The following is a 21,469-nucleotide window of genomic DNA, read 5'->3' on the forward strand; positions in this document are numbered from 1 at the left end:
ATAAACGTTATTTATGTCTCTGTTATGCCTCATCCGACCATGACTTGAACTTGAGATCATGATTGTGCAGTCCATGACCATGGCAAAAATGTAACCGTGACTCAAGTTAATGTGGGTTATATATCAAGCTCAATTTTCATATGCAAGATTTTTTTTTTTAATTTATTTTTTTTTTTGTAGGAAAAATGCCAATTGATCAAAATCAAAACCATTCTTGTCATTTTTCTTTGAAAATGAATCGAACACTATACAGTTAATAAATTTACCACTAGGTAATCCAGAACTGCCATATGCAAGAAAAGTTTGTAAACATATGTTCTTTTTAAAGAAATAAAACATATGGAAATTCAATAAATGGTATAACATATAACTGAGAAAATCGAATTAATTTTTACAATTTGAAATTCAATGTTCGATATTAGAAAATTCACGCAAAAGAGAAAACATATATGCATTTACAACTTCCTGTTAAATTGTTCTGTCATTTCAATATATTTACACACACCTACATGTAGTATGATTCCCTCAATTTCTTACGGAGACTTATTAACTCATAGCTCTATAGAAATTGACAGGACTGAAAACTAAACGCCCCTTTTAACAATTGGTCGAAAACTATATGGTGACCTAAGAAAAATTCACGGACTGCACGAAATATTCACGATGATGTCACTTACGTTTTGCAGTTTGTGTTGCTTTGTGTGTGTGTGTGTGTGTGTGTGTGTGTGTGTGTATATATATATATATATATATATATATATATATATATATATATATATATATATATATATATATATATATATATATATATATATATATATATTTACACACACACACACACACACCAAAATTTTATGAAATCATGAAATTCCTAACCCTGAGGGGGGGGGGGGGGTTGTATACCTTTAGTTCCAAAGAAAAAAATACTTTCCTTCCAATTTTTTTTCCCACGCGCAAATCATGGTATTTCTAATCCGTGGGGGGGGGGGGGGTGTTATACGCCTATGACTCCAACTTCTCCATATTTCACTCTTTCAAGTTATATTTAGGAACATTTTAGCTGCAGGACTGTAGCTCCCGGTCTGAAAAAATTCGGATGGACGACCTGGGAGCTACAGTGCCTCCTATAGTAAAAAACTGCAATTTACGGCGCACAAAAAAATGCGCTAGTTTTGGACTGATTAATCTCATTTACAACACATTCTGTACAAATCTTTGATCCCAAAAAATTCCTCGGACATTTTACTACAGATATCGTCACTTCACTTACTTCTGATAGTCTTTTAAACACCATCACCAGCCCTGTGAATTGAAGTGGTGCAAGTTTGTTTACATTTAAAAATGGCGACTCTCGATCTCGACGTAAATTAACATCCTTCTTTTTCCGAGGTCGGTTATTATGTTTAAGAGAAATTCTGAGGCAAGTGAAGTGACGATATCAGTAGTAAATTTGCTGAAGAATTTAATGGTACTAATTATTTTTACAGAATTTGTGTGAAAATAAGGTTAATAAGTCCAAAACTAGCGCAATTTTTTGTGCGCCGTAAATTGCAGTTTTTTACTATGGGAGGCACTGTAGCTCCCAGGTCGTCCATCCGAATTTTTTCAGACCGGGAGCTACAGTCCTGCAGCTAGGAACATTTATACTTCATGCGAGAAAAAGTTGGGGGGGGGGGGAGGGCTGAACCCTCTATGCTGCTACATGTATGTGCCTAATGGTTGGGTCTAACTTTGCTAATTTTAGCTTAGTCCCCCCCAGCCCCCCCCCCCCCCCCTCCCGGTTCCGACACCTATGTATAAACAATCAAATGCTTTTTTAGATGATTAATTCATGCGGGTTATGAGGGTAGCGATCATTGCAGATAAAACTACACACACACAAGTGACACAGGGGTTTTATTTTGAATAAGTTATTCATTCTGCTTGCAATTGACAATTAAAAAATCTTTGAACAAAGCGATGTAAAATATTTGTGGAAATTATGATATCTTTTTTATGAGCATTTGAGGGCATTCACAAATATAGAATCGACTACATCCTTCCTGTCTGTCATTCAAGTTTCAAACTCTTGAATACGTATAAATAACACTGTTGTTGTGTTGGTCCATTTCCTGTCATTTTTGAAAACCTCTAAGCAGTGTTTTATATATATATATATATATATATATATATATATATATATATATATATATATATATATATATATATATATATATATATATATATATATATATATAATTTGATATGTATGAAACCTCTTTGGTAGACTTTGGCACATTTTGCGGACACGAACACTTCCGTTATTAATCGATCTACTGCAGATAGATCATGTTTCTCTCATCAATTTGATTTAGACCCCCGGATTCACACACCAGCCCTTGTAATACCTTATTCATTATAATGAGCACTTTGTTCGATATCTGTGGAACCGCTGTGAAATAGCTGTGTATCATGATGCTTACCAGTAAACATTTGTAATGCAGAGGATTTTTTAAAAACACCACCCTGTTTTCGGGGGTGGGGGTTATCATCATTTAAAAAATTCAACCTGTTTTACCCAATGATGCTTTGTACAAATTTTGCTTCAGGAAAAGAAGATAAAAATACAAAGTATTAAACTGGTGCAGACAACGGCGGCGTCTGCATTTGCAGGGTAAATTTTGTTTCAGGAAAGCCCACTTGTGCCCCCCTTCATTCACCCCTGCGAATGTTATTGTCATTTAAATTTTAGACCACGTGGCTTTATTTGACCCTTTCAGTTTCGCAGTAAAAATCGTGCCTCGTGTTTATTATCTTTTTCATAGAATCTAAATACTTGTAGTCAAATATAAAATCTAGAGGTTTATTGATATCAAACTTTGTCTTAATTAATTGGTGGATAAAGTGTATTCTTGAAATAAATGAGACAATACAAAAATAAAAAATACAAAAATTGTTGCAACAATTAACATGCTTAGTAGAGACCCCCACCCCCTTAAGGATTAATTTTCTATCTGCGCCTGACCTAGTAACAGCATCAATTGTGAAAGAGACTATACTATTTTATGCAGAATGTTCCTTGAAAATGGCTCAATATATTAAGTTTTTATGCAAAAACAGACACCAATTTTTTTTTAAAACATGGTATTGCACACCACAAGCATCAAGCATGGCTATGATTTTATTAAGCAACCAAATGTTTATATTTTCAACCATTCTACACGTGGTTGAACACGAACGATAAACTCTGTTCTGGATATCGTTTAACTTGAATAACCGCTAGATGGTGAAATAAGACATACATCTTAAAAGATGTTCATGTTTTAACATAAATCAAAGTAGAATATGATATGAAAAACGACCAGTACTTACATATCTAGAATATTATTCGAACACTTATACTTTCGAAATTTTACAGAAACTAAAAAAAATCTCGTTGAAGTCTCGTGAACTTTTATTTAGCACCTCTTGATTTATTACATACTTAGCTGCGATAAAGAAAACATTCTAAACACATTCGCAGGGGTGCATTTGAGGTGAGCTAAATTGATACTTTTTCAATTCGTGTTGAGTATTGTCGGTCTTGAAATTTTGACCGTAAAAATCCGGAAAATTAAATTTATTATTGAAAACACTATATACACAATTCAAATGGCATATACCAGTATAATAAATCAATCAATTAACTAATCAATCATGCAAAAACGTAAACATTGATAAAAAAGAAAATGTTATATAACACAATTATTAACAGAAGACGGACCCTTCTCCCAGTTATACATTTCCTATTTCTTTTTACATAGTATATGTACAGTATTTCTCTCGATTTGTAATGAGATGAAAATGCAATTTTTTAAAAGATAGATTTGATAATATCAATTTTCTAAATTTCATAGAAACGAAAATGAAATAATAATTTAATCACTTGGCCGGGGCATCCTCCAGTAAGAGAATATAAGTATATACATGTACATTATATACACACATCAATGTACTTGTTATCTGTCGGCAGATTTCATAGCATACGCAGATATATATATCCTATGCCATATTTATACGCTGACTCATTTTCTTCAAACTATGTCACGAAGTCCTTTTCTTTTCACGTGAAATTGAGAATTGCAATTTATACATAATTTTCATGAATTTAGAAGACATTTCTGCCTGTATTGATATATTTTCATTCAAGTATTTTTTTTTTTGGAGAGTTGCAATTCTCGAAAAATTAATTCTCGAAAATATAGATAAATAATTCAATAAAATAATAAATAAATGAATAAATAATCAATAAATAAATCTGATAAAAAAAGTCTGGCAAAACCTGTAAGCTAAACGAATATTAGATAAGAAAGGTCATTTCAATTCATTGTACAACCAAATTCATTTTTCAAGCTGAGCGTGAGATTGTTAATGTCTCCTCAATGGAAGGAGCCAATATAATATCACCCACGCAACGTGTTCCTTTTACGGGGTTTCATCCCTCTTGTTCTTTTCGTTCGTTTTTGTTTTCTGAATTTTCTTTTCTACAAATTAAACAAACTCAAATAAATAATTTTTTTTACTGAGGCAAGTGATCGAATGCACATAATATCTGAAATGTATTTAACCATGTTGGCATACAGTCAAAATGAAATCAAATAACAGAAAAAAGAAAATTATAACATAAAGGCTACAGCATGCAAGACAGTTTTATACAATACTTAATAGTCTCTGGAACTGTTTTCTCTGCATAGAACATTTATCCAAGTAGATACATAGACGTTTTGTAGTATTATAATCACATGAATTAACAATTTCTTTTATGGCATCAATACCACAGTACAATTTATCATTGAAAATAGCACAATACTGAAATCGAAGATTTTCATACACAGGACAGTAAAGTACAAAGTGTTTTTCATTTTCGACTTATAATTTACAAGCATATAGCATAAACGTTTTTCCTTTGGGATAATTAGTTTACAATACTAGTATCTACGTTTCAATGAATAGTGAATGTGCACTTTTTCTTAATCTAGTTAGCTGGGATCTTTCATACTTTTTCAAGGAAAACTTTAAGTAATCTTGCAACTAGTATTCGTTTGTATTTAATATTTTACTGTAAAAATGAAGTTTTCCTGAGTTAGAGGATGAGATTTTGTTAAATTGCGCAAAGATCATATCAACAAAAACATTATTTAACTTAAACCTAAAATCCTTATGGGAAATATCTAAAGATGTTAAGTTTAGTTTTTGTTGGAGATTAAAATCTTGTTTGTATATGAAGTATAAGTATACATTTATTGTCGTATACAATGTACATATAAAAAAATATCAAACTGTCGTTTTGCGGGTTTTTTTAACGCAAGATAACTATCTTTCTTTTTGTTTAAAAAAAAAATAAATACTGTTATTAAAAGGTCTAGATTTATTTTCTGCAAAATTGTTTTTTTTTATTTTTCATTTTTAAAAATACATTTTCTTTTTACAATTTTTACAACCTTTTTTGCGCTCCAGATTATAGTGCAAAATTGATTAAATTATAGCACCAACACAAAACTCAATTTGTAAAGAATTGAGAGTACATGTATTAGTTTGTTGTACGAGGAACTCTTCACTTACCCATATCTTCACTGCCACATTATCCATCACCTCGTCACAGATCCTCCCGACATGCTGCTGTGTGTTTTCCACAACTAAACACGGCAATTAAGATGCATTCATTACTCCAAAATATGCAAATACAATTGCATAACACAATTTAAAAAAAAACCAGAATAATAAGGGAATTTCAATGTTTCTTAAGACTATGAGTAAACTTACGTTTCATACAGAAAAGAAATCCTTTGTATGCAGATGTCAGGCACCCCATCCTATTCCTGGGTCTAAAGGATGTAAATTCCAGTCTCACATAGTCCAAATTAGTTATTGGCATCACGATTTTGCTCCCTTCTTTAATGTCGAATGATCTGTCTTTATTCTTTAAAGAAAGACTGTCATATTTCCTATCGAGATCTACGGAAACGATCTGAAGTACAACTTTAAATTTTCCGATGTGATTTTCTGCCGTTGAGAAATTCAAGGAATAGGTGGTCGCTTCTTCACACAGAGCATAATTCCATGGAAATTTTTTATGACTCCGTACCACGATTGTTTTAGCTAATGTCGCAAGTCTTGCGGTTTGGAAAATATTGGTTGTGATCAAATCATACAAGCGTGTTTCTACAAAACATTATGGCATTAAGAGTAATACGTTTTGAAAGCTTCTTTTTGGAAGTATCAAGGAATTTAGAATCTCTCTCTCTCTCTCTCTCTCTCTCTCTCTCTCTCTCTCTCTCTGATAAATATATATTACCGTTTTTGAGACAACGCATGTTATCCTTAAACCAAAGTTTCTTTGGCTTATTGGTCCCTTTCGGTACCTTCAATTTGCAGCCATTTTTCCACATGCAGAATATTGGAGATCCCTGAAGGCTCTCCTTTAGTAACTTGACGTTCGTAGTGTTAAAGTAAGCTTGACTGTATCCTGATACTTGTACCAACTTATCACCTTTATTGCAGCTGGCTTTTATCTTTGAAGCCGTTACATCATCTAAAATTTGATATGAAAATAACAGAGATTATAAAGATTACTTCCTATTGAACAATATTTTAAAAAACCGAATTATGTCAATTTTATACTCTCTTTCGATCGGGTGTACATACCTATAACAATAAGAGCAGACACCATTATCAGAGTGAGTATGGTAACGATATCCATGGTTTCGGTTGGAAGATAAATGAGTATTGTCTTCTTTACTATATAACCACTTCCAGTCTGATGCTATCGAGGTTTTCGGGGTTTTCAACAATGTTGTTACGGATGTAGCCGCTTTGCTTTTAATTTGTCTGATTTCAAATGATAACCATAACGAGGGCGTACGACAGGCAGACAGTTTCCTGTGGAGCAGTGTCCAATTGTTACCAGAGCAACGCGCCTGAATGCACGACCAGGACAAATGGTGGAAATGGCGCTGCTATCTACAAATCATCAGCTAACAGCATAAACTTCGATCTTTCCTATTGTGTAATTACCACCAATCTCCTTTTGATTAATAAATTAATAGTGTAATTTTCATTTACTTGTAAATTATATTTCATTGAGGACATCCTTTTTTAAAAATTTTGTAATCTGTACAGATTGCCTTTAAATGCATGCCACCAAAAACAATACTCTACTCATTTCATGTTAGTGATATACCGGAAATACATTGACTTGGAAAATAAAAGTATTCTAAATTTGTCTAAAATATATGCACTGTTCAAACATTTCTCTAACAATTTTATGGAAAAAATCATCTTTATATAGTATAGGATATACAGTATTTATAATATTGGATTTCAAATACTTTCTATAGAAGTTTTGATTTCCGGTAGGATGTAAACAAAAATATCATAGGATTTAAATACCTGGTCGGCAAACTAAATTTCATATCGGAAAAGACCTATCCAAATCCAATTTTTAATGAAATACTGTTATGCTGTTAGGAATATAATTTTCAGGATTTTTTCCCTTTAGACCTCAATATGATTATTATTTAGAACGCGTCATCTCATTGATCTAGACATTCATGTGACAGGGTAAACAAAGCGTCTTGAATGCCTCTTCAGAAACGTCAACATTTTTTATCCAAGTGGTATCAAAAGTCGAGAAAAACATGCGTTGTAAACCGATTTGTTTAAAAAAAAACCATTTACATGTAATAATTCTAATTCTTCTTATATCAAATACCAATTCAATTATTTATAATTCAAATATAAAAATGAAAAAAGAGAAGAAAATAACGTACTAGAAAATCAATTATTACCAACGTTTCTGCAATTTAAAAAGTAAAAAAAAAAACAATTAGAACTCGACGTATTTTGTATTATCGTAAGTTTTTCGGTATAATAAAATAAATGCTAGGGAGATACAAGGAAATTTTCGAAGAAAAATATACTTCACCTCGGGCGAAGCCGTCGGGAAATATGCTGTAATAAATGCATAACATTACAATACATGTTCCGTCACTGATTACTGTAATATCATTAACACGCGGTCGAATTTTATGATTTTCCAATGAAGATAATTAACTATTTTCAATGCAGCATTTAAAGTCTGTTAGATCTAGGCCCAATTTATCATCTTACTCATGGGTATATACTGTAATAGATACTCTCCCGATTTCCGTGTTGAAAAAGTCGCCATTTTAATTTACCTTAGGTAACAAAAAACAAAATGTGTTATTGTTCAATTGTTTTATTCATAACCGTGGGGAAAATAATATGAACTTCCTATTGCATCATTTTCAGCTGTATGGTGTCACTAAATATGATGTTTATAGTATCCATGGAAACTCAAATTTCATACACAAGTTTCTGTAAATTTTTAACCATTACAAATTCCGAAGAAAGTATCAGTATAAGTGCACAAATGTGAGTAACAAAGTACCGGATGTTGACATCAGCAGAGTGTCGATACGAAGATGGGATCGCCATAAATAGGGCTGGCCTAAGTAATTGGCTGAATTAAAGAGAGATAAATAAAATGTAAAATAATATCATCAAATGAATGACAATGCCTTAAGTAAGGGAGATGTTAATATGAGATGGGTGTCAAGTGGAAAATATCATTCACTGCAGATTGTTGTAGGTTGTAAACAGAACACCTTTAGAGCCTTTCATATTTTCATTTTTTTTTTGAATTTGAGCCCTTAAATAAAATTTAAATGCGACAGAAATTATTTTTTTTTATCTTAAGTCAAACAACACACAAAGTAGTGTACGAATATAAATACTTGATAGAATATTTTACTTCATATACTGTGGTTTCATTAATATTCAAGGGTATCAATTTTCGTGGATAAAGTGAAAATCACAGTTTCAAGAATATGTAAATTCGTGGCCAATGACCCCATCAATACAAAATGTTATTAGAAATTGCATTTCAATGAACATTTAATTTCATGGATCAACTTAAAAACGAAATCCACGAAAATTGGTATTCAATGAAAATTGGTGAAACCACAGTACATTGTGTTACATTTAGTTGTCCTATTAGAGTAAAATGTATGAAATGGTAAATTATCTTGTATGCAATCACACTTGAATTATATATTAGTTATAGACTGGTAATATATTTTTCAAGATTAAAAAAAAAGTAAAAAAAAAAAAAAAACCACGAAAAATCAAAACCAATTAAGAAGAAGTCAAATAGGAAAAGAAATCATTTCAAATGAAGTAGACATTTCTTAAGATCCATATTACCAATTTAAAAAAATAATTATTTTAACTCTCTGTCTAGTTATCATTTGACAAATAAAAAATAGACATTGGTCCACAAGTTAACATTGCTCATTACAACAGTTAAGGTCATGTGACGTTATCGAGTTCGCTCAGTCATGGACCTTAATTTAAATTTTACTATAATGAAAAAAAGGTGGTCTTAATTAATCAGTCCCTTTAGAAAATGTATACGTCGAGAATAATGAAACAACAATAAATTATAAAGAAATCCCAGAAAATCTGTCACAAAACAGCCGCTGTACAAACCTGAGTTTGCTGATGTGGTGCTCTCTGACTTGGAGAAAGAAACAGTGATTTTGGTGGTTAATCGGGGAATGGAGGCAGTGGAGGTGGTGAGGTGGTGGCCTTTTGTTGATTTCTGAATAATCATACTTGTAAAGTTTAGTTTAGAATTCATGTTGAAATAAAGCGCCAACAGTCTGATAAAAAATTTAATAAAAACGGTTTAATAAACGATTTCATTTTGTTATACTACATGTATTTTTTTCTTTGATTACCTCTAAAAGGGTGTTTTTTTGTGGAGTGAAGACATTGGATGTATTGGAGTGGTAGTTTTCAGTATATTTCTAAAAAATGATAAATATCTAATTCAGTTCATTTTTTTACTGAAATAGTATCATACATTATGATCACATACAACATCAAAATTTTTAATTTTCTAATATTACCTGTCTGTAGAATGTATAACTGAAAAAAGGGTAACTCGAAATGTTTTCAACACATTTTAATGTACCATATACCAAATTTTTCTCTTATATAAAGCCTAATTTTAATTATAAGCAACGGTAAAACAAACTAAGGATAAATTGGGGTTTTTAACATTAAGATTCATGCAAACATATGCAAGAGCTACAAAAGGCTATTCTCAGTAATTGTCTTTTTCTAAAGGCAAAACATGGTGCATTGCGGTGAATCTTTACAATTGTAGAGACATTTTTTTTTATCATGAAAACACATTTTTACGCTTAATAAAATCAATACAGGAATATATAGAGGATATCTATATTGTGTGGTTTTATATTTGCTTTATCCAACGAGTTGAAATGGTGTATATATTCGCGAGGCTTGCCGAGCGAATATAACCATTTCAACGAGTTGGATAAAGCAAATATAAAATCACACAATCATAGATGTTCTATTTATCTCATATGAACAGTATTTTTTAGTTTTTGAAATGTTCCCTAAAAGCGACGATTGATTTTTTTCTTTTCTAACGTTAATCGATGGTGCAATGCGGCGTAAGCAGCTGATGTAACCTTGCGCTGCTCAAAATAGTGCGGATTTGAATTAGAAAGTTTTTCGCATCTGAATATGAATTATCACTGAAATAGACTTTGTTCTAAGTTTTTGTTTTTCTCTTATTTTGAATTAAGCCTTACATTTACAAAAGAAATGTTGCAGATTAGATTTTAAAAATTAGATCGCGTGACCTCATTACTTTGAAAAGTTACGAATGCCGATGGATTTGAATGACTCAATTACTAGAAACATAACGTTACGAGATGTTGTTTATTTGTGTGAAACAAAAACCAAATTCAAAACAATTCAATCAACTGGAAGTTCATTATATACATGTAGCTGGATTTTATGTTCATTTTGATTTCTTGGCTGGTGGTGGCTGGAAGTCCTGGGAGGCATTTTGGTAAGTGTAAACATTCATATTGTTTATGTGCAAAATTGCCCCTGCAAACAGCGACTGGGCCTGTTGAATGCTTCCTGCGGCTGACGCTTGTCCGTGTGGACTTGTGGTTGAATCTGTATTTTTCGTTGTAGACAATATTTTGGACATTTCTTTTTGTTTTGTAACTGTAATTTCGGAATAATTGTTGATGGAATTCACATTTTTTGTGGCCAGTAACTTGCATTATAGCGAGCGCAGCGAGGCGGCGCGAAGCGCCGCTCGCGTAGCGAGCTCCATAGACAACGTGTACGAACGGAGGAAATTCGAGTTGAAATCTGCACATTGGGCGCTTTCCATTAACGTTGCCTCGCCGGCTACATTATCGGGAAACGGTGACGTTAATGGAACGGTTGGCAACGTCACAATGATCAAACGATGACGATTGCAGCTTAAAACTGATACTTATCTTAAAGTTTGATCCAGAAATTTTGGCTATTTGCAGTTTTAATGTATTTCAATGTAGTAAGACAATTTGTAGTTTTAGAAAACTGGTTTTGTAGAATTTGATATCCTCGACGCCATATTGTTTCCTAATCGGCTACGGTATATTGCGTTGCCACGATCGCTCGCCGGCGAAGCGCGTTCCAGCAATCGGCGACGAAGGCAACACCGGCAAATCCGGCGATGCCGGTTAAATGGAAAGCACCCATTGTTCAAAGAAAATTTTGTGGACCCGCGTGAAAACGTTCTACTATCCCAGTGATCCTTTGCGGTGCATAGCAACATGGCGGAACAGGAAGCGTTTCTAAGGAAAATTCTTACCTGTAAATCGCATACATCATTTTCATTTAACAATAAAAAAATCCTTTTAAAAACATTAAAGTAAACAACACATATGCCTACGTAAAAAACTGTACCTATGACGTCATTTCCTTCCCCGAATTTGTCCGACAATTTACGAAAACTGTCGAGCGCAAAAAGTTAAGTATGACGTCACAGTGATCTCGCGTTTTATATTCCCGCGATACATTTAGAGGTGGATCAAGCATCTGTACTGAATGTAACGTGTAGGAAGTACTCAGTAGGATACTGCGCTCGCTATTAACGGTGACTCTTTGGCTGATTAGTTTTGTTTTGATGATTTTTTTTGCTCTGTAAATACACATGCAAGTTCATGCTAAATTTATTGTCATTTTGATCCAATCATTGCATACGTTAGGTAGGTGACAAAAAATTATTAAGAAAGAAAAGTCTAATCATTGTTAGATCTACTTGTAGCCACGTCATTTTGTAATGAATAAATAAAAGAAAAAAATTAAACTGTTAAAATATCTACACGTATTTGTTATAGTTGCATATGTGGTCAAACCTTTCAATAATATTGGATATCACACACTAAAAAAAGGGGGAGGGCACATATGTCTACAACGCTTATATAGCGTACAAAAATAAAAAAGATTAAAAACAAAATTGATGTCACAGAGGAAAATAATTAAAACACCGGTAACAACAAGGAACAAAATGAGAAATAACACAGACACACAATATATTGATTTTAATGATCATTATTAAAAGGTAAAGAAGAGATAAAAAAAAATTTAAAAAACCGGCTTTGTGTTTAACAAAATATTTTAATAAGTCTGTTTAACATTTTAATATGTAAACGGTGTGACCGTTGGACCGAGCGCAGATTTAACACAGCGCAGTTTGATTTTTGTAGAATAAAATTTATTTGAAACGCACACAGTAGGATCCGCCTGGTTGCCTACTCAAATGATTAGCCAAAGTTTAACTAAACGTCGCGTGCTCAGTCTATATTGTGACGTCATATTTCAGACGTAAAACGTTCAAGTTTTGTCTTCGGAAATAGCCGAAGAGTGTAACGTTATTCCGAACTATTTTTTATTTCTTCTTTCATTGTTTATCAATTTAATTCATATGAATGCCGCTGTAAAAAAATTAAATACTTTATTCGGTATCTAAAAGATCAGTTTCTTGACCTTAATGTTTTTATTTTCCATCTGATAATTTGATAAGACATACATAGAACACGTCGTGTTTCTTGATTAAAGCACTATTGAAAATTATCTGGTTTCATTTTTAATTTCTTTTAATTCAAATTACCTTCTATTGAAACACTTGAACATATTTAATCGAGTTTAGGGGCAACAAACATCGATAAGTACTTATCAATCAATGATCGAACTAACTTTTTAAAAACAAAATGGCTGCCAATATGGCGGCGCCCATGGCTGGAAGAATTTTTTTTTGGCCTTAGTACCCCTGATTCAACTTTCATTTTTCAATGATTTTTTTATATATACGTGTTACCATTAATCCTCGCTTCGCGAGGCGGGCTTCGCCCGCCTCTCGCTGCGCTCGGTATTAATGCTCAGTGGTAGTTTTTTGTTTAAGTGTATAAGCCTAGGAAGGGACCATTGGAATAAAAGTTTGATATCTTCCGGTTCCTTGCGGTGGTAAAAGTTTTCGAGACTAAACCAAAGTTTTTTTGGTTTTGTTAAGTCCACGGGTTGCATTTAACAATGATGACAGATGTGTGGCTCCTTCTGTGCTCGCCCCAACGGTCACGCCGTAGAACATATTACCGAGCGCAGCGATAGGCGGGCGAAGCCCGCCTCGCGAAGCGAGGATTAATGGTAACACGTATATAAGAAAATCAGTGAAAAATGAATGTTGAATCAGGGGTACTAAGGCCAAAAAAAAATTCTTCCAGCCCTGGGCGCCGCCATATTGGCAGCCATTTTGCTTTTAAAAAGTTAGTTCGATCATTGATTGACTGGTACTTTTCGATGTTTATTACCCCTTAACTCGCTTTAAGAAGTTCCAGTGTTTCAATAGAATTTGAATTAAAAGAAATTAAAAAGGAAACCAGATAAGTTTCAATAGTGCTTCAATCAAGAAACACGACTTGTTCCATGTATGTCTTATCAAATTATCAGATGGACTATAAAAACATTAACGTCAAGGAACTGATCTTTAAGATACTGAACAAAGTATGCAATTTTATTACAGCGGCATTCATATGAATTAAATTGATGAACAATAATAGAAGAAATTAAAAAATTCGGGATCACGTAACTGTCTTCGGTTATATCCGAAGACAAAACTTGAGCGTTTTACGTCTGAAATATGACGTCATAATGTAGACTGAGCACGCGACGTTTAGTTTAACTTTAACGAATGGTATGAGTAGGCAACCATGTAGTCCGAAATATCTGACGTTTTTCTGGCTTTTTTAACGATTTTGATATTTACTTGCCAGGAAAGTTTAACCATGCAGGCGGATCCTACTGTGTGCGTTTTAAATAGATTTTATCATACATAAATCAAACTACACTGTGTTAAATCTGCGCTCGGTCCAACGGTCCCACCGTTTACATATTATCCGTAGGTGCTATATTGTTTTCCCTGAGTTTTTGGACACAGTATTTTCTCGTGCTTGTGTTTGTGAGGCGCTTTCCAGAGTCTGCAATTTGTGGACATTTTTCATTCATTTTCCCCATAATTTTCCCGATTTTGTTTACTCCAAGCTTTTGTTTCATGAACCATTTATCGCTTTTTTTGTCCGACAATGGAATAGTGCGGGTCGCAATATAAAAAGGATCGTTTGGTTCACAAAACCCCTGTGGTCTTAAACTTGCATATTTCTTATAAATTTCAATTGGGTTGTTTTCATTCAAATGGGGAATTGAAAATATTTTGCCAAGAACTGTTCTTGTGTCACGCGTGTTAGCACCGGTGCGCGTTTTTGTTTGTCTCTCATAATGCTGTAAATATTCTGTGCCATCAGGGTTTTTATGTAATGAAATATCACCCCAACAGAGGTTATAGTGTTCCTGGTGTCCACGCAACCCTAAATGGATGGCATTGTTAAACCATACCGTGTTCAACAGCGACTGGGGGGAGGTAACTCCTAGAACTCCGGAGTCATAGAGAATATTAATATCGTCGTCAGATAACGGATCTGCTTTTTGTGGCCTATTGCCCTTCCCTTTTTGTTTAAGATCTTTTTGTTTGGCTTTCAGAGCTTGTTTGGTGGCTGTAAATATATTATCAGGCGACTGCATGATGCTTGCTTCGTAGCGGTGTCGTCGAAGGGCTCTATCAATACTGGAAATCATACTTCTCAATGATATCGGTTCAAACTCCTCTCCCCCCTTTTTCCGAACGCTTAATATAAAATTGGCAATAAACACATCTAATTCTGTAGGAGAAATGTTGTAGAATTCACGCATTTCATTTTTGGAACGAAGGAAAGAACTGAACAAATTGACATCATACAATGTTTTTCTCAATGTGTGTTTGTTTTCTTTATCTTGAATGAATTTTTCAATTTCTTGACTCTCGTAATGAACAAATCTTGACTCATTATGATTTGACAAGTTTTCTTTCAAAATTTTGGCATTATCATCATTATTTTCTTCTGAAAGCTCTGATTCAAATAATGCACTCAAAACTTCTAAACGCTCAATTTCGGAAATTTCTAAATCAATAACTGGCACTGGCGTTGATTAATGGGTTTTCTCACCTTCTGAAACTTCACCAACAGCTGTGTTTAGATTTTCTTCGCTGTCAATGTCGTGAGTTTTCGATAATTCATTGCAAATGACAAAAAAATCTCCGTATTTCTTTTCTTCACTCATTTTCCAAACGCCATCAAATTATTAAGCAGAAGATTTTTGATAATTGATTGTTACGTCATTTTCACGAACGTGATTTAGATCCAATTATTCATATTTTTTCATAATTTTATTATTTTTTATTAATATAATTGTTTTTAAAATAAATTTTTCCATACAAATGTAAAATAGTAATGTTCAATACAGCTCCACTTAAATTAGGTCATTGAAGCGTTGAAGCGAGGGGCTGTGTCAAAAGTAGTTCCGACCGGAAGTATTTGATATAGCATCACCCGTGTGATATAGCAAAGGTTTATCACACGGGTAATATACACCACACGTATGAGATAAAGTTTTCTCAGTCGTAACACCGTTTAAAAAAGATAAAATTAACATATTATACGATTCATTTCTTTTATCCGGAATGTCTATTAGCTGAGGCTTCTCGCGAATATCGCAGACGTCAATCTTCTGCATTTAATACTTAATTAATTATTTACAGTAGATTTGAATATTATTTTATATGTCTTACTCTGTGACCATGTTTTGTCAGTATGATTTATCTTTCTTTTGCAATGGATATGCATGTACATTAAAGAAGATCTTCGCAATTGTTATAGTTTATTCATTTTTCTATATCACGATCCATACTAAACTGACTAATCAATATGATATAAATTGTAACGTGTAACTATGATGTTGCAAATCAAATTCAATATTGTTCTTACCTCAAAATATACATCATCTTTCACGTTAAAGGCCTTGTTTTGTTCTATAATTTCTATAAAAAAAAATGCATGTTAACAAATTTAAAACACTGCTTGTGTAAAAATGATAATATGTTATGATGTAGTGTTTCGACTCAAATGTATCGAAGAATATTTATATCGGGAAACATTTTTTCCCCTAAGGTTTCAGAATGGATGGAACGGTTAAAAGATCTCATTTTACATTAAAAAAGAAAAAGACTTAAAATGTTTCATTCTGATATCAATTGATGAGAAATTCTCCATTTTCAAACAATTCGCAAAGATGTTGCTTATAAAGCATTTTATCAAAATGTATGTAAAATTCAATTGTGAAAACACCCCTTGTACAACCTGACTTTGTTGAAACACTGCTTTCGGATTTGGAGGTAGAAACAGAGATACCGGTAGTTACTTCGGGAGTGCAAGCAAATGATGTGGCGAAGTGTTCGTCTTCTGTTGATTCCTGAATTACATGCCATAACGAGTAGAAGTTGCTTTAGTTTTACTATCAGTTAAAATCTTCATAAAATGTAACTGTCATAAGTTTTCATTTTTATGCTCAACAATGAGGTTTTAAAAGAAATCCATGAAAACGAAAGAATATACACTTAAGTTAACAGAAAGTTGCAAAAGACAAGATTACATTAAACGAAGAACTTTTAATGGTTTTTTAAATGATATATCTGTATTTTATTATGTGTTGAAAGAAGATATGAGTAAGCAAATGAACCACCCACCTCGAAATCGACTTGTTCGTTCTCATCACAATTCGTCATATTCAATAGTGTAATTTCTTCTGTTTAACAAATTTTTAAAAAATTGAACAAGGGTTGTAAACTATTTCATGCATGTACTTTATCAAGAACTTTCAAAGATTTAAGGGGAATGTTGTCATTATATATTTACATTTTCCAGTGTCTTTTTCTATGATAACATTTCAAGTCGATTTTGTAATGTATAGTCAAATACAATTTGTCAATGATTCTTTTAATATCTAATCTTGCATTTTATAAAAGAAGAATGTACAGTTTCTTTCAATATTTGCCCTAAATTTCACAAATTGTTTAAATCTCATGAAAATTTCCATAAACCTTTCGAACACATGTGTTTATAAAGTACCAAGTTATTCATTTTTATCCTATTTAAAAAAATGACCTCAATATCTTGTTATCTTTTTAAGATGCATTCAATAATGATGAAATATGGCACATTTTATCATAGTTTTTTGAAGAGCAAAATGTGTTCGCAGAAATTTATATATTTTATGTGCTTTCACATAATAATAAATTATATCCTAAGTTTCATCATGGATGACGGCTGTGGATACAATTTTCGATTCAAAATACCATTGAAAAATTGGTGTCTTTTGCTCAGTTTAGAAAAAAAATACGAGAGAAATGCACTGTTTCTGACGTCACAATTGGTTTTTTTTTTCGGAAGTGTAATCATGTAACTATTTATAGATACTTAATTTATGGATATTTCTGTGTAAATAAATCTTACATTTCAAATTGTTGTGATGTTTATAAAACTCACTTTAAAACAGGACAGACTATGACTGAAACCACACAAGGAATCATTGTTTGAATATTATGAGGTGATCAAATATAGCCGGGCGTGATCAAATTTATCTATCATAAAGCCCCGTAGGGTTTATTGGATTTGATAAACCCAAACCGTATTTGATCACGTCATAATACTCAAAGAATGATTCCTTTTTCTTTAAGTAAATAGCTTTAACACTTTCATACACATGTAGGCCTATAAGCTTCCAACTTTGCACGTTTTATCTTCTTGGTTTTTTTTAATGTTGTAACAAAATACAAGTCCCATCCCCTTTCATACCAAACCATAAGTCTATTCGTACTAGTATTACCATATTGCATCTGTTCTGTATGCTCCTGAAAAATAAAAAAAAAAGCAAACATAAACGGTAACAAGTTAAAAGTGTTGATTGTATTTCTCTGATTGACTTTTGACCAGGGTGTACAATGAAACTATTCTTACCCTTGTCTCAACCGTGACGGCATACATTACGTCTTCACAGATTGTCCGGATTTCTTGCGTTTTTTCTACAACTTTAAGATATTTGATAACATATCTAAAAATATATCTAATATATTCTTGATTGAATATTTTCATTTAAAACAATATGAGCTGCAAAATCAATGTCTAACTCCAAAATCAATGTCGAACATTTGTACTTGTAAAAATGTAATAGATTGCTGAAATGTCAAAGATAATAAATTGCGAATTATAAACTGTTTGCCTCATTATTGTAGGGAAATTATTTTGATACTCTAGTATTCGTAGAAACAAATTTATATAAATGTTTCAGTTTTTATATAAAGAGCTTGTCGTGTCAATACAAATTAAATAACAGAAATCTCTTATCCCAAAAAAAATTAACAATTTGTTTTGGGATGACTAATTTTAAATAAAATTTTCATCATTTTAAATTTAGATTAGCTTTTATCATTCATTTTCTTTGTTTCATTTTTATTATATGTTTAAATTTTACATAATTGTGATTCATTTATCATAATTAAATACATCTATTATTCACCTAAATAGGACCACCTCTTTTTATATTTTATGTCGGTAACCTTTTGCATACATACCGGTATACATTCATGCAGTTCAAACGAGATTGCAAATGATAATATCATTATGAATTTATCATTTACTTACGTCTCAAACAAAGCAAAAACCCTTTGTTTGCAGAATCCCAACATTTCGGACTAGTCAAAGGTCTGGTTGATTTCAATTCTACTTCAACATGTTTCAGTTCAGTGACATCCAGCTCAACAATTCCAGATCCCTGTACTATATTCACGGTCCTTTTACCTTGCACCAGAAAGAGGCTATCGAATTTGCTATGTATTTCAGAAAATACTATTTGAAGGGCAACCTTAAATTTTTCCACATGAGTTTCTCCGGTTATGAACCTTAAAACGAACTTCCTTGTATCATCACAAAATCTATAATTCCATGGAAAATACTCATGACTTCGTACAATGATTGTTCCACTGAAGTTTTCAAGTTCTGAGTCTCCTGAATTTGTTGCGTTTGAAATTAAATCATATACTTTTGTTCCTAAAGAAAAACAAACAGGATTGAAATTTCATTATAAAATAGTAAAATAGTAAAAATGCACAATCAATCTCTCTCTCTCTCCAACGTTTTCTCTCTCTTTCTCTCTCTCGATGTATTGGCCATATTACCGTTTTTAAGACATCGCATGTTTTTCTTGAACCACTCTTCCGTTTTAAAAATGTCTTTTCGAGTTGTTTTATCTATCTTGCATTGGTTTTTCCACATGCAAAATATAGCAGAGTTCTCGATACTTTCTTTGATGCCTATAATACTTTCTTCCATCGATTCACCATGTTCCAAACTATCGATATCAAAATATGGATGATTATAGCCTGATATTTGTATCATAGGATCCCCATTACTGCAGCTGGCGTGTAATCTTTGGTGTTTCATATCGGTCGCTACCGCATCTAAAATGAGTTAGAATTTTTAAGAATATATATCTTACAAAGAAAAAGTTATAAAAATGATTTCATATTATGGAAACGTAAAATTTCGTCTCAATATATGAAGATTTTCTTGTGGGGGGGGGGGGGGGTTGTAATATTAGTTTTTCATAAAATTTCATGCAAAATTAAAATACCGAATTTGAAATCTACCATATCTTTATCTTTAATGAAAAGGTTAAAATGTGTTTCATTACAGTCAGGTCTTGTAATGAGTAGATGTTATTTTACCTCATAAAGTAAATATTTATTTAATATTATAATGTCTGATGAAAACCAAGAAAAAACCCAACCAGAACCTATGAAAATCCAGGAAATAAACTATAAGTTAACTATTGCCTTTATGTGATGGCTTTTTTGACACTATTGCCATTCAACAATAATTTTAGACTGTTCTTTTAACTGCATAATTAAATTCTATTCTTTACGCCTGCATAAAACGATTGAATAGGAGCACGTTTTTCGAGAATTTACAACTATATACATATGTTAAATTTACGAGATGGCACCTTTTGTTTGAATGAAACTATAACTTCGTTTACAGGTAAACGTAAAGAGTAACTCACCTATCAGTTTTAAGATACACACTATCACCAGAGCAGGTCCTGTGGCTGTAATCATTGTTTTGTGTGGAACATAGGTGAGTATTGCCTTCTCAACGATTGGAACTACTTATACATGTATAAGATACCAGGAACACGTGTATTTTTCTGAATATATGGTCATAGCAGATATATATATATATATATATATATATATATATATATATATATATATATATATATATATATATATATATATATATATATATATATATATATATATATATACACGCCTTCGAATAGTTTTATTTATATCTGATATGAAATTATCAGAACATTGATTGAAATCTATGAAGGCGTGGTGTCCTGTTGTTGCTAGGACAACGCACTTGCACGCACGACCAGGAAAACAATGTTTTATATGGAGATAATATTTTTTTTTTATCTTCTGATTTAGTGGAACTTCGGAAAGTTTCCTCTTCTTTGATTGGTCTGAGCCATTTCATTACGTCAACAATTTAACTTTGCATCATTGAGCATACTGGTGATTATCGCTTTGGTTGGAATTACACAGATTACTTATAGGCATTTCCTGTTTATTTTTGTATAATATACATGTTGAAAAACTCTGACAACAAAGAATCAAAGCTCTATGTTATAACAAATACAAACGAAGGGATCGCGTTCTCATTATTTCTTCTCATATTAGATAACATTAATCAAAAACGTAAACTGCATGCTAATAATACACGAAATCATCGTGTTTCACAAGTCTCATTACACATATGTGCGCGCGCGCTTAAAAACCAGATTGTGTATTTATCTTTAATTTATTTACATTATATGATGAAGATTTGTAAGATTTATAAGATATATGGTTCAATGTTATTTGTATTTACACCCTACTGAGTGTTTTCTCCGCCAAATATTTATTTCTCGTATTATATATTTTATTTGTAAATGTATATTCATCGCAACTAATATTAAGTAGGAAAAGCATAATGTAATTTTCTAAACCGACAAGTACAAATACACACAGATATCTTTAAAATTTTCATCATTAAAACTTGTATTTATAAGTAAAATCATAAAT

The 21,469-nt window shown here is 32.2% G+C and overlaps 3 protein-coding genes across 3 annotated transcripts in view; all 3 read right to left on the reverse strand.

Moving 5' to 3' along the window:
* LOC128156214 (FAD-dependent oxidoreductase domain-containing protein 1-like) overlaps positions 1–21,469 on the reverse strand; it is a 312,439-nt gene that overhangs the window by 62,829 nt on the left and 228,141 nt on the right. The window lies entirely within an intron of this gene.
* Positions 3,584–7,506, reverse strand: LOC128156227 (uncharacterized). Its single transcript, XM_052818285.1, has 6 exons — positions 7,408–7,506; positions 6,664–6,978; positions 6,314–6,550; positions 5,782–6,180; positions 5,581–5,654; positions 3,584–4,502 (listed from the first exon to the last, which is right to left on the reverse strand). The coding sequence occupies exons 2-6, from the start codon at positions 6,716–6,718 to the stop codon at positions 4,422–4,424; spliced, it is 846 nt and encodes a 281-aa protein (XP_052674245.1). The 5' UTR covers positions 6,719–6,978; positions 7,408–7,506; the 3' UTR covers positions 3,584–4,421.
* On the reverse strand, positions 8,254–20,534 carry LOC128156218 (uncharacterized). Its single transcript, XM_052818275.1, has 11 exons — positions 20,401–20,534; positions 19,517–19,798; positions 18,984–19,388; positions 18,300–18,370; positions 18,169–18,193; positions 17,030–17,088; positions 16,644–16,755; positions 16,272–16,324; positions 9,780–9,848; positions 9,529–9,640; positions 8,254–8,500 (listed from the first exon to the last, which is right to left on the reverse strand). Exons 1-11 carry the CDS (start codon positions 20,453–20,455, stop codon positions 8,394–8,396), a joined length of 1,350 nt encoding a protein of 449 aa, XP_052674235.1. The 5' UTR covers positions 20,456–20,534; the 3' UTR covers positions 8,254–8,393.

This window comes from Crassostrea angulata, chromosome 7 (assembly GCF_025612915.1).
Source record: "Crassostrea angulata isolate pt1a10 chromosome 7, ASM2561291v2, whole genome shotgun sequence".
NCBI lineage: Eukaryota > Metazoa > Mollusca > Bivalvia > Ostreida > Ostreidae > Magallana > Magallana angulata.

What these genes read in the sequence shown, in the direction of transcription:
- LOC128156227 (XM_052818285.1), bottom strand. Translation starts at nt 6,718, where the DNA reads ATGGATATCGTTACCATACTCACTCTGATAATGGTGTCTGCTCTTATT. An exon ending in GTCTGCTCTTATTGTTATAG is followed by an intron (nt 6,551 to 6,663) that starts GTATGTACACCC and finishes ATCAAATTTTAG; the next exon opens with ATGATGTAACGGCTTCAAAG. An exon ending in ATTTCTTTTCTGTATGAAAC is followed by an intron (nt 5,655 to 5,781) that starts GTAAGTTTACTC and finishes TGCCGTGTTTAG; the next exon opens with TTGTGGAAAACACACAGCAG.
- LOC128156218 (XM_052818275.1), bottom strand. Translation starts at nt 20,455, where the DNA reads ATGATTACAGCCACAGGACCTGCTCTGGTGATAGTGTGTATCTTAAAA. An exon ending in CCGTCACGGTTGAGACAAGG is followed by an intron (nt 18,194 to 18,299) that starts GTAAGAATAGTT and finishes TTTATTTTTCAG; the next exon opens with GAGCATACAGAACAGATGCA. An exon ending in CACCACATCAGCAAACTCAG is followed by an intron (nt 8,501 to 9,528) that starts GTTTGTACAGCG and finishes TCTTTAATTCAG; the next exon opens with CCAATTACTTAGGCCAGCCC.